Here is a 13,299-nt window from a genome sequence, read left to right as displayed (position 1 = left end):
ACTGAGAAAAAAAAAAGGACATAAACCAAAATTGAGATGTAGAGAAGATAATTGCTTGCCTGAGACCAACAGCCAGCAAATAGCAGAGGTGGGGTCTGAACCCAGGCAGGCTAATACCTGAACTGCGTTCCTCAGGACTGTGCTAGCTTGCTTCTTGGTAGAAGCAGGTTGAAAGGGTAGGACATGTACATTAGGTGTAGTACAATTAAAAGACCCAGACGTGAATCCTGATGACCATGTTTAAAGATCAAGAAGATATAAAACTCTACCAGGTCACTGAGCTGACACAACGTCAGGTCACCGGCACCTACGAAAAGAGAATGGATGAGGAAGTAACTTTTTATCAAACAGCAAAGTTACTCTATCTGAATGGGGTTTAAAAAAGACTGAGTCCAGATGAAGAAGGAAATAGGTTAAATTTCTAAAACAGATATGACTCTTGCATTTTATAGGCAAGGAAAAAACTCAGAGATTTATGCTAGCTGAGACATCCAGGTTGCAGAGGATGTGAAGAGAGGAAAAGCAAGCAGCAAGAGGACTGTGATGCCAGACATATTTCTGAAAGCACAAGAACCTAGCCTGCAGGTTTCAAATGGTTCCCCTCAACATCCCTTTGGAAAGCAAGACAGAGGGAGGGATAGAAACACTGCTGACTCAATGATGAAGCTCAAGAAAGGACTCCAGACAAATCAGGGAGATGCAGGCAGAGAAACATAGCCTGGGCACGAAGAATCCATAAAGAAAGGGAAGAGCAAGTGTCCAGATAGGAACACCTGGGAAGTTAGGATTTAATTAAGGACAGTCTGCCTGCATTCACAAAAGGTGGCATGTCTAACAAATCTGATTTATTGAGGAAGGGACAAGAAGACTGACGGGGCCTAGTCGTGGGCATAAGGAAAGCCTTTGATACAGTCCCACAGGCTGAATCTGTGTAGGAAACAAGCACGTGTTACTGCAGTGTGGCCTGGAAAGGGGAAAGGCTGGGGCAGCCCTGGAAACAGGGTGGCCAACCAAGCAGGAGGAGAGCGGCTCTGCCAAGCCCTGGGCTGAAACCCTGACAGGTGAGTTCTGGCCCTGACTGTGCAGCTGCCCGGCGAGGCTCTGGCCAAGCTCCCCTGAGGGAGACAGATCCCATTAATGGCGCTGAGGAGGAGTCTGGATTAATCGGGTGCAGAAGAGACTAGAGCCTAGAAAGGGATGGTTTTAGCAGACTGCACAAAGAAGCCAGGGTGGCTGGCCCATTTGCAAGTGGACCTACGGGTGGGAGCATTACAAAACTCCAAACGGGTACAAGGGCCCGTGGTCTCCGCAACCCTCTGGTGGCCAGGTGTCCCTCTGGTGGGACTCTCGGCTGGCTCCCAGGCAGCCTCCAGGTACAGAGGAGGGTACAATGGAGCTCCCTTCTCACCAGGCTTGAAAACATATCACTTACCACATCATCGCGGTCCTCCCACTCCACCTCCGAAAGGTCAACACTACTGTAGTTAGGTTTCCTCCGCTTTTTCCCTTCTTCATACTGGCAGGAGGGGAAGAGAAAGAAAACAATGACAAACAAAGAAAACATTTCCGTGAGCTCACTGGCCAGGGCAACCTTCATCATCCGAAGTCCTGGTTCATGCCTGAGGACTGTGAGTGGAGGGTCCTAGTGAGAAGCCCAGCAGCGGGGGCGGTCCTGGGGTTTCTGTGGCAGGAAAACCAAGCCCAGTCACCTGTAAACATTTGCTCCCAGCTAGGGGGAGTATACAAGCCAATTCTTTTCTCCCTATGAACTTACCTAGCGGACTCCTCACCTCTAAACATGCCAGATGCAGAGCCAAGCCTTTCCCCTCCTTGGACATCCTATGTGTGGAATGCAACCTTCCTCCTCGACTCCAACACTTTTAAAGCCCACCCCTTCAAGACACAGGAAAGGGCATCTTACATAGTTTACAAAAAATCTAGTTATATCCCTCTGTGTTTAATACTTCTCCCATCCCTACCTCCTGCCTCATACCTACCTCATACTCCATGGAAACAAAAGTACTGATCTCCACATTTGGGCTCAACATCCTGGTAACATTTCGCAGACACACAGAATCTTCTACTTGCTATCACACTGGCCACAGCAGTGCTGAGCTAAGCACAGCTACTTTACCTGGAGTACATGTGGGTATTGGGAATCGCTACCAGATTTAATGGCCATTAGGGCATTTCTCTGGAAAAGCTGATGAGTGCATTAATAACAGAGAAAGTGGTTTTAGTTTTTTCCCCCTAAATCACTGGTGTTAGTCACCTGGCAAGCCTACATTTTATCAACTGGACAGTCCTGCGTCTGGATGTTCCTGTATCTAGGGCCTTTAATGCTGTGTTTATAATGTAGGAAAGTCTGCCCTCTGCTGCAGGCTCAGGATAAGCAACCCCTTTGCCAGTTCATAGGATACGGCTGACGGCATATTGGAAAAAATACATGTGTATGTATAGGTTTTTTCTCTTTTCCTTTTATTTCTAAATTAGTCATCTTCTGACTTAATTCGTAGGATTCTAAGTGAGACGCAGCATCACTCTAGGTGTTTTAAGAACCGCAAAACACAGGTTACCATTTTGGACACTGCTCGGCTACCATGGAGACAGGTGCTGAAGGCACATGGTGTGGAAGAGAAAATCACTGCTGGTGTACTGAACCAAACAGGTCCAAACCGGCCCCCAGAGAGTGGCCAGACAGGGTAGATCTCCCATCACTGTGAGGCCAAACAGGGCCCAGTGGTTTTCCTGCCGTCTTGTCTTCCCTCAGGGCTGCATTTCAGGAACCCTGAGATATCCTTGGAGAGCACCCACCCTCACCACCCAGGAAGGCTGCCTTGCCTCGAAGGGGCAGTGGGCTCTGACCACCTTGGTCCACTGCCCTTCCACTCCCTTCTCTCAGGTTTCCAATTAACAGACTGTCACGGTCAGTTTTATGACATCAGATCCACTCCAGATGAAGGGGAAGCGAAGTGGTTCCCTCAGAAGCCACTGTAAACGATAGCGGATTCACAGTTGGATCCTGTTATGGAAAGTTCACTGTGCATAGAAGCTGTGGTCCTCAAGAGAGTCAGGCTGGGGCTGAGCCTGTGTGACAGGAAAGAGGTCAGCAGGGCTGTCACCCTCTTCTCAAGGTGAGGAGGTGTGAGGGGGGAGGGGCACACGATGCTGGGAAGCCCACTTGTCCCCCAAGGAGCTAGAGTTGGACATTCTTGGGCCTCTGTTATCTGTGCTAATGCCCCCCAAGTCCTATATTGGTAAAAAACATTCCTGGGAGCCACTAGGCACCCCAGAAGTTCCTATGGCCCAGCTTCTGACCATTAAAGGCAGAACTTTCACAGTTTCTTGGGTAGCCTAGTGCTAGGTATATACTGTCTTTTGGAGGAAGTTCTTCCATTGGTCACTTCAAAATCCTCCTTTATTCACTTATTCAACATACATTTATTGGACACCTAGCAAGCACAAGGTCCTAAGGAGATAAGTAAAGTCAATTAAACGGTGCTTCATTCTTTCCCAAGGACTTCTTTGTGGTTTATCACTCTTAATTCTGCCTATCTACAGTCAATTTATTGCCCATGATGCCTGTGGCAAGTTAAATATCAAACTAAATAGCAAGTTAAATAAGATCACAGAGCCAGTATGGAGGAGGACACCCCTACCTACCCACAGCCCCTGACCAAATTTTCATGGCTAAGCCTCAAGTCATTTTAACTGCTGCTAAAGAAATTCAAAAAGACCCCCAAGGCCCTTCATCCTCAGAGAAGGTGTCCCCCTGTCTTTGTTAGAAGAGGAGAGCACAGTGGTTCTGCCACTTACTGGGCATGTGACACTGAGCAAGGCACCCAGCTGCTCCAAGCTTCCTTTTTCTCAATGGCAAAATTGAGAAATACCTCCATAGCCAAGGTAGGTTGAGACAATTAACTAGGTACTATATGTAAAATGGCAAGCCCATCCCTGGCACAGCATGGAATAAACCCTTAATATGCATGTAGCTAATGTGAGTCCTGAAAAAGCCATAAGCTTCTTGATGAAGACACAGGCTCATTGTATACAACTGGCTACTATGTCATTTCCTCGACATGATGGAGACCATTTAATAATTTGTTGGGTCACTGCTGCACAAGCCATAGGGAGGCAGAAGATGTTTGCTGAAGATGATGGTGCCAGACCGTCACACTCATATGCCTCCTCTTGGTATGTAAGATACTTGTGTAGTAAACATCAGGTTGGGACTCAAGACTCTCCTGGAGAAAACTTCATAACTGTGCTAAAGAACCCAAGTCCTTTTAGACGACACGTGGCAAAAGTGGAATCCACAGACATAGATTCCTTGACTTTTGGCCATTCCTAGGTATCTTCCTTCATTGTTGGTAATAACCACTCAAGAAATTCAGTACACTGCACTACTGGTATTCAAGAAACTGGCAGAGATTAGAGAGTGAGGGGAAGGAAGATTTCCCAGCATACCGGTCTGTAAGTCACCATATTCCAGTAAGTCTCTAATTTAACTACATTGAAAGAAACAGATGGGACTGGGGATACCCCTTCTGGAACTCTACTTTAGGAATGCCCCTCTACGATGTCTGCTTAACCAGTGAAATAGGTATGAAATACTTTCTATTTGGGTCTTTATTAATGAGTGAGCTCCTTTAAAATATAAACAGTAGTGTCCCAGAGTGACTACTCTGAGTAAGAAAAGAAAAACTCAGTAGGCTGTTGCATAGATAAAACAGGTCAAGGACAATGAGTAAACTCCAGCATGATGACCCTAAATCCACCTAATCTTTTCTCCCATTAAGAAAACTTACTAGATGGCTAGAGACTAGACCTCCACTCAGAAGACACCTGGGCTGTGGACCACCACCACCTAACCCCCACATTTTCCAGGGTAATCACCTTGGCTTTCCCACAGGGAATCCCCTTGGACCCCACACTCAGTAAATATAGTTCTAGCGAAGGCAAGACCATCCTGGTTCAGAAGGAAGCCAGTGACCTGAGTATGTGAGGGACACACACAACTTTCCAGGACACAGTGATTGGTTCAGGATTGGGGATGTAACTCATACCAACCCACATGAGACTCAGTCTGGTATGCTTTCCTGGATTTATCCAGAAAAACTAGCTCTCCATCTATTAGCATCACTAAGGCAGTAGGATGTGAACTTGAGCTCCTCGTGGCCATCTCTGCCACTACTTGGAGAGAGCCTTCCTGAGAATGAAACCAGTGCAGAGGAGGCAGAGAGAGTACATGAAGAGAGTCCTGAAAGCACGGTGTGTGTGCCTGGATCAAGCTGTGCCTGAAGTTTTTATACCTTTGGGTGTTTCACGTACCAACACATTCTCTCCACATTACCCACCTTCCCTTTTTAAAGATTTTTTAAAGCTGGCTTGGGTTTCAAGTGTAAGTATTCATCAGAGTTCCAACTTGTATATATTTAGTATCTTTACTTTTTCTTTTTAAATGAACCATTTTTAAAGTACATTTTAAATGAAGTATTCACAAACTCTGGTACTTTAATGATTATTTAGAAACACGTGATTTGCAAAATACCTCACTGCTAATCAAGATAGTCCACTGTGTTTGAGCATGGCTTACCCTCTGTACCTGCTTTCCCCCGGGGAGGACATAGGTGTGGCCACAGTGTCAGAGAGTGACAGAAAAAGAACTAAACCCTCGAATCTCTGACTCCCAGGCCAGATCGCCCCTCTCCCCTGGGATCTGGCCTGGGAAGAATCCCAGGTCCCCCAGCCCCACTCCCTCTTTCCCTTCGTGAGGATCTCGTTACTGGGGCTGAGGCATCGGATATGGCATTTGTTAGTGTATCTATAAACTGTAACTTCCTTTGAAAATATGATTAACGAATTGCAAACGGTTTCCAAAGGTTTATAAACAGATACTTTGAGAGCCACGGGTAGGTTTGTAGTTTTTGGTGCCTGTTTTATGAAAAAAATATGTGGGGGAGAATTTAATAAGGAAAGATATTCTGTGCTATGAAATACTTTGAGGTGGAGTTTCAAATAAAGGCCAGATGTGGTGAACACACAAACCAGCCTGTGGCCTAGGAGGATGGGGCAAGAAGGGCACCTATCTGAGGAGCCAGCGGAACCATCGGGGGTCTGCCGTAAGTGCCAAAACCTTTCTGGCAGTGTTTAATTGTCTGGATGTGAGTGCCCCTTTGTGTTACCTACAGACTGATTGTGGAAGCAGAATGGGATGGGCTAAGGTGATGGCCATGTTCATGTGGGTTTGAACAGAACAAAAATGCCTTTGCTTTCTCTGTGTTCCTTTGGGAAGGACTAAAGGAAGTCAGCTACACACATCCATGCAGCCTCTGTGAAACAAATATTATGTGTGCTAATAATTGATAAACAGTACGTGCTGTTCCATGCTGCCAACAGGAAGGAAGGAGTTGGGGGTGGGAGGCCCACAACTGGAGAGGAAGAGGCCTTGCCCAAAGCCAATGCCATCTGGAGAAGGGGTGTGGCCAGGGGCTGGGAGCCAGCCTTTGTCTGGGCAGATGTTTCTCTTGGGAGGCAGTCACGGTCCTCAGCTGGTGAATACCTTCACTACCTCCTCTGAGGCCCTGAGTCTCCTCTTGTCTCAGAGGCTGAAGTGGCCATTTCAGGAGAAGGAAGGGAGGCACATCTTCTTTCCTCCATGTACAAAAGAGGAGGACCTAATGGCCACTGGGCTCTTCATTCCTTCACTCTTTCATTCAATCACTTGTCCATACGCATATCCAAAAATACTGTTGGACACCGATTATTTATCAGGCCTTGAGCAAGGCCCAGGTGAGCCTTGGGAAAGCATGGAGAAGCTGTTTGAGAAGGATCATCTTCCGCCCTCCAATTGCAGATCACCGTTGACCAGGCCAGTAAGGAGAGCAGGGAAAAGCCAGGGCCCCAAAGGGAAACTCTGGTTCAAATCTGGTCTCTACACCTACAAGCTGTGTGCCCAGGGCTAACCTGTACTTCTCTGAGCCTGCCTTGCTCCTCTGCAGGATGGAGATAAGAGCACTCAGCTCACAGGGCTGCCACAGGAGCAAATGGGCACAGAAATGGTTGAGCGCAGCAGACATCCTGACAAACAGGGCTGGGGCAACCTGCCACCCAGACAGCGCTAGTAAGTGCTGCTGTTGCCCCGACTGATGAAATAGGGCAATGCATGTCAGCATGCTCATCCCTAGAGACGCCGTTCATGGGGTGAAATGGTTCTTAACATTACAGCTGTTTATTAATACTTCTAGTCCTTTAAAGAGGCAGTTCAGCTTGGCTCGGGGGCCCATTCTTCTCAAAGTCAAAGGGAAGGGTCTCAAACAAGGACGCGGTCCCAAGGCCAGGTGGCCAGATGGGCCTGCGACAGACTGATGGTCTCTTCCCCTAGAATTTGCAAATCAAGGTCTCTGACTGTCACAGCATGTCCTGCCCCAGAGGAGATGGCCGTAGGGAAAGGGAGTCTCAGTGGTATCAGCCTCTGCCCTACTGGCTATGGTCTAAACGGTTTAAGCGTTTACAGTTTTTTAAGATCCCCTCCCACCCCGGTTATACATGTAACAACTGCTCATTTTAGAAAATTTGAAAAATAATGAAAAGTGCAAGAAATGGAAAAAAGATTGCCCTCGCTACTACAACCCAGGGATCGCCACCCGACATTCTGCTATCTTTCCCAAAGGGCAAGTATTTTGAAGCAGTTACTGTTTTCAGTTTTCTAAGCTCATTGTTTCTCCAGCAAGGAATTTATAAAATGTAGCAACCAATCTGTTCTGCTTTCCAAGTGACTGCTTTAAAAAAAAAGCAAATTTGTTTTTTTTCTGCTGGCTAGCTTCCCCCTCAACTCCCTATCATTCTTCTTGAAGAGGGCATTTCTTGTGCCAGGCACGGTGCTAAGTGCTGCGCGTGTATCTCCTGCAATTCTCACACCACCAAGAGAGGAGTAATTCTTCACAGACGGGAAAGACGCAGAGCCCAGGGATGTCGGTCACACAGTGGCATGGCTAGCAGGCACTGGAGTCTGATTCCTTCCCAACTCTGCCTGCTTTCTGAGCCTCCAGTCTTCACCACCCTCTGCACTGCCTCCCTTAGCTGGTCCCTTCTCATAACTCACTAACTCAGGGCAATCGCTGATAGCACTTCAAGTAGCCAGCGTGTTAATGGTGGCAGAGCCACCTTGGAAGCCAAATCCCACCAGCCATTCATGTCTCTGTTAACAGCCAACTCACTGGCGCTGGCTTGAAACTAACCTTGATGGCCAGGGGTGCAAGAATCAGCTTTAGGTTAAGAACGAGTACAATACTGTGTGAGTACGGTAAGCTAAGGATCATGCCACATATGTCTAACATACAATATCATATTTACACGATGCCCAATAACCAATATTCAACTCAAGGTCTCAGAGAAGCCTGGTAGTACCCGATGGTATCACTGATAAAGGATTTCCAGCAAAAGTGTGACCCTCTGGTTGTGTGACCCCACCACAGCTCAGATAAGACACATGGTTGGATGTCATAGGCACTATGGCAGGAGAGAAATTCTGATGAATCTGTATTCAGAGCTGAAATCCTTTGCGTTCATGGGAAGATGAGACACCCAGGTACACCAGAGGGAAACAGGGCCATGAGGGTGTGTATAAAGGCAGTCAGAAGGTGGGAGAGAGGCAACAAGGGCATGCCGAGACAACAAGCTTTTCCCTTTTTCTAAAAGGCACTGTGCTCTTATTAATGAATGTTTTTAAGTGTCTCGAAGAAGAAAAGTTCTACATGCTCTCCTAGTGTGATTACAAAATCCTTTTGATCGCTGTAAGACTATAACAGCTCTGGTGGGTTTTTTTAAAACAACGATTAACTGGCCACTTTGAAAATCCGAATGACCTTTATCTTAAACAGTGTCCTCTGAGTCAGTGGAAATGAGTCACACACACTGTGAGTGGGGAGGAGGTGGCCAGCCCCACCACATCGTTTTTGCAGGTCAAATGTGGCTTACTACACAGAGGTTGGATTTAAATTCTCCTTCTCAAAAAGCCAGTCTGTCTTGTAATAGCAAGCTAGTCAAAAACATGAACATCACGCTGAGTGGCTGAGGTGGGAAGAACTTACTGCGCTAGCAAAGGGACAGGGGACAGGGACTCTGATGGGACAGAAGAGAGGCAACTTCAGACCTGCTGACTCAGGTGCAAGAGTGATGCTAAGAAAAGACCGCCTCTCCACAGAGAAGAAAGAAGAGTGTACATGAAGGCTACATATAAAATAAAAATGCATGTGGGCGCCTGGGAGACAGCTACTCTACTAGGTTAGAACACTTTTGAGACAGAATGCTCTTCAGAGCTTCCTCGGCAAGGGTTAGATGCAAGACAGCATTCAGAATGAATTTCAAAGTTTCAAAAAGTTGCATCAAATTCTTTAGCATGGAAATGTGCCATGTTCCAAAGCCAATTTGATAGAAAGATTTCAGAGACCACTTGAGTCATTAGGAGATAATATCTAGGGTAAAAAGAGGACCTTTATAATCTGAGAGTATGTCTATGACTTTTGACAAGCCACTTTTTTTTTTTTTTTTGCATTTACAGAACTTTATCTGGTATTATTCCTTTGAGAAGTTAATTATATATCAAAAGACTCTTGGGTATGTGGAACCTGTCAGACCATTTTGAACACGGGGTACAATTAGGCACCACAAATTGATTCCAGTTTTGAAATGGCAAAGACAATGAATTTCCTTATTCACTCAAGTAAAATCACAAATTAGTATCAACCAGCACTGCAACACAGTAATGTGTCAGCCTTCAAATGATGCTGCAGCTAACTATTCACTGTAGGTGAGTTCTCTGTGGTGCTGGCTTTTCTCCTGCCCTCAGTAACATTCCCAGTGCCTCTGCCCAGCTCAATCACTGGGAAAAGGACTCTAGTCTCATCCCTCTTTGGAGGGATGGCAGTCGGAACAGAGAGATCTCTCAACTTCAAGGTCCTTGTGCTTACTGACATCAAGGGTAGGAAGCTGGCAATGATTTTGCAACTGAAGTAAATAGAGGGATGCAGAAAAGAAGGAAAGGAACCATTCCTTCCAAGCCAGCTGCCATAACCCTGGACTCAGGTGTATGCCTTATGCCAGTAATGGTATCATCCTGCATCACACTGCTAAGCCTTCATGACCCACGCATGCATGAGTGTATGTGCGCAATTTTGGGAGCTGCTTGGCAGGATAGCTTTATTTTGTTTTGCTTTTTTCCTGATAAAGTTTTTAAAGATACTTGTGAAGGAGGAAAAGACATGTAGAGATCCATCTTTGTGGCCACCTCTTCCATGAAAGTTTCTCTGATCCTCCCAGCTAGAGTCTCTTTCCCTTCTTACTCAAAGTAGCCCTGTTCTCCACTTCCCTGAGGACACAGGGCTTTGCAGCATAAACATGCATGTGGCTATTTTTTCCACTGACCTGATCTCTGCTCTAGCCATGTCCTGACCACAAAACACAATGGTCTCATCAACCATTGGTCCATCCAGCCCTCTGGATTGGTGACTGGGCAAAATGTTTAGTTTTGATTTTTTTTATATATAATTCTCAGTTCTACTGATATAGCTTTTAAAAAGTGTTTCTGAATGCATGCTGGTCTGAATAAGCCCAAAAGACTTCTGATATCATTCATAACTTATAGGAAAAACAAAGGTCCCCTGCAAGGCTGACTGAGTTCTCTTATATTTGCCTGTGACAATGGAGACATTGGCAAAGGCTGGAACACATGAGTATAATAAAGAAAGAGGCCAGTGGGCCAGGCAAAGTAGCCAGGCTCATCAAACTACCACATTCACTGCTTCTACTAAGTGTCTCCTAGAATTGAACTGCATCTCTCCATCCCTCTTGCCATCAGCTTAGTGTTGGCCACCATGATACTGGTGTTGATGAGGGTACATGTCTTCTAAGCACCCATGCCTGGACTCCACCCTCCAATCCATTTTCCCAAGTCCTGCCAGGGGGATTCTTCTGTAACCCTAATCGGATGACACATCACCACTCAGTCTGAAATCCCTGTTACTTCTCATAGGCTGATGTCCAATGTTCCCGAATGCCACAAATCCCCATCACCCTGCCTCTGCTTGCTGCTCTGGCCTCTCACCACTTCCTGCCTCTCACCCCATACTCCCCAGCTAGACTGTGCTGACTGCTAGAAGGGTCACTGTCATTCTTGCCATCAGGTCTCTGCACATGCCACTCCATCCGCTCCCAACTCCCTTCAACCCAACTCAGAGTCAAGCGGCCACTCAGCACTCAGCCAAGACATCAGCTTCTCTGGGAAGTCTGCACTGGCCTGTCCCCAGTCAGTTCAGGTCCTTCCTGTATCCTCTTCAGCGTCCCGTGGTAGCTCTATCTCCATGACTAACACACAGTACTGCAAGGTCATTGCTTCCTTGCCCATCTCCTCCACTATGTCCCAAGCATCTTTGGGAAAGAGGCTATTTCTTGTTCAGCATTGAACCTACATTGCCAGGAGAGTGCCTGGCAAAGAGTAGTTTCTTCATGAATATTTGATGAATGAGTAAACAGAATGAATGAACAAATTAGGATGGGTCCTTACTTAATAAGTACACTTATAACACCAATCACATGCCTGGCCTATTCTAGGCATTTCATGTACATGAACCCACTTAATCCTCGTAACAATCCCAGCAGTAGGCACTATTTTTGTCCTCATTTTTCAGGAGGAAACTGACTAGAAGGAGGTTCAGCAACTTGTCCAAGGTCACACAGCTGATAGTAGCAGACCTGAGGGTGACCCTAGACTAGGGTGACCCTAGACACCAGCCTCAGAGACTGTTCTGCTCCATGGAGAAACATGTACTGGTGAACCTCCCATAGGTGGACCTGAGTTTGCTGCTCAGTGCCTGCCTAAGATGTGTCCTTCGAGGACACAGCAAGGGGATCATGGCAAAGTGACCTGTAGTCATCATCAACCAGCTGCCTGGAATTCCACCTTGAGCAGAGCTGAGTTTCAAATTATTAACTCTCAAAGGAATCTTTCCATGAAATATATGTGAATGTACTATTTATACTTATATTTGAACCTGGATGAAATAGGCATCAGTTAAGGGCATCCAACCCACAGAACTCTCAAACCTGCTGCAGTACTGGGAGTCAGACAAATGTCTTTACCTGTCCCAGTCACACCCAAACCCTCTTCCTGGAGTGTAGCTAGAAACTTAGAAACTCCAGAGGAGGCTTTTTGGGGGAGAGTGGGGGAAGAAGCAGCATCTGGGAGAATTAGAAAATTTTAACTGATTCTAATACCCAGGATACATTTTTGAAATCCTTATGTTTCTTCACTGGGGAGAGGTAACAGCACCCCATGATGCCTGTCAGCTTCTGAATGTCCCAGATAAACCTTCCAGGATTTTTTCTCCTCTTTCCTGTTTATCCTTCCCAATCCCAAGAAATTAAGCTTAGCTCACTGGGCACATCTTTCTGCTTGGGCATATTTCTGCCAGGCAGGGTCCTTGTCTATTTAAATCTGTCTTGAGCATCCCTTAGCAGAAGGGTTCTTGGGCTTTTGATTTAATTTGGAGTCTGTATGTGTGTATGTGTGTTCCTTTTACATGATGTTCTAGATTTGTTTCCTGCAGAGTCTGGCCACCACTCTGCATGGGGTGAATTATGTCCATTTATCTGTGGGACTTTGGTTTTATAGTCATTGGGTCCAAAAAGAGGCCATTGTGACAATGATAAATGTCCCTTGACTTGCTCCTCAGGTGGTCTCAGTCCTTCCAGGGAGAGACAGGCACACAAAGCATCGAATTTCAGACTTGAACCCAGAGATCCCTGGGGTGAGGCTGGCAGGCCAACCTGTCATTTGGGATTTCTGGCCCTGGCCAGCTGGGGCACAAAAGCACTCCATCCTATGAAATCCCCAGCCACAAACCAAAGAAATGCCAGCTAGTGGTGGTGTTGGGGGTGTCACCCGGGTCCTGTCCCAAAGAGAACGGGGCAAGTGAGGCTGAGAAAAGCTTTCAGCAAAAGCCCTGCCTGGCTTAGCCAAACTGCTTTCTGGCCTCAATATCCCAAATTCATTCCTGATTCCCTTTGCTATGAAAATATCCATGGAGAATGTGGAAATGGCACCTGGGAGGTGTTCAGAAATACATGTGGCCTGTCACCTGATTACAAAAGTTGACTGAAGAGCATAATGGTTTGGGCACCTCCTTAATGAAGGGCAACGGTCAGTTCAGGGGGTGTGGTGGGGATTAAAAGATTGTGCCCCAAAGCCCATGTTCTCAACCTTTTTATTTGCATTCTTTGCGTCTTATCATTTAGGATTAT

General features: G+C 46.4%; 1 protein-coding gene across 1 annotated transcript in view; it reads right to left on the bottom strand.

The window, feature by feature from the left end:
• CACNA2D3 (calcium voltage-gated channel auxiliary subunit alpha2delta 3) overlaps positions 1–13,299 on the bottom strand; it is a 787,629-nt gene that overhangs the window by 167,890 nt on the left and 606,440 nt on the right. Inside the window, exon 17 of the mRNA XM_079935575.1 lies at positions 1,433–1,516. Within this exon, the coding sequence (XP_079791701.1) occupies positions 1,433–1,516 (84 nt within the window). The remainder of the gene's footprint in view (positions 1–1,432; positions 1,517–13,299) is intronic.

This window comes from Stenella coeruleoalba (genome assembly GCF_951394435.1).
Source record: "Stenella coeruleoalba genome assembly, chromosome: 10".
Classification (NCBI taxonomy): Eukaryota; Metazoa; Chordata; class Mammalia; order Artiodactyla; family Delphinidae; genus Stenella; species Stenella coeruleoalba.
The sequence above is the reverse complement of the archived record's forward strand: the minus strand, read 5'-3'. Positions and strand labels throughout refer to the sequence as shown.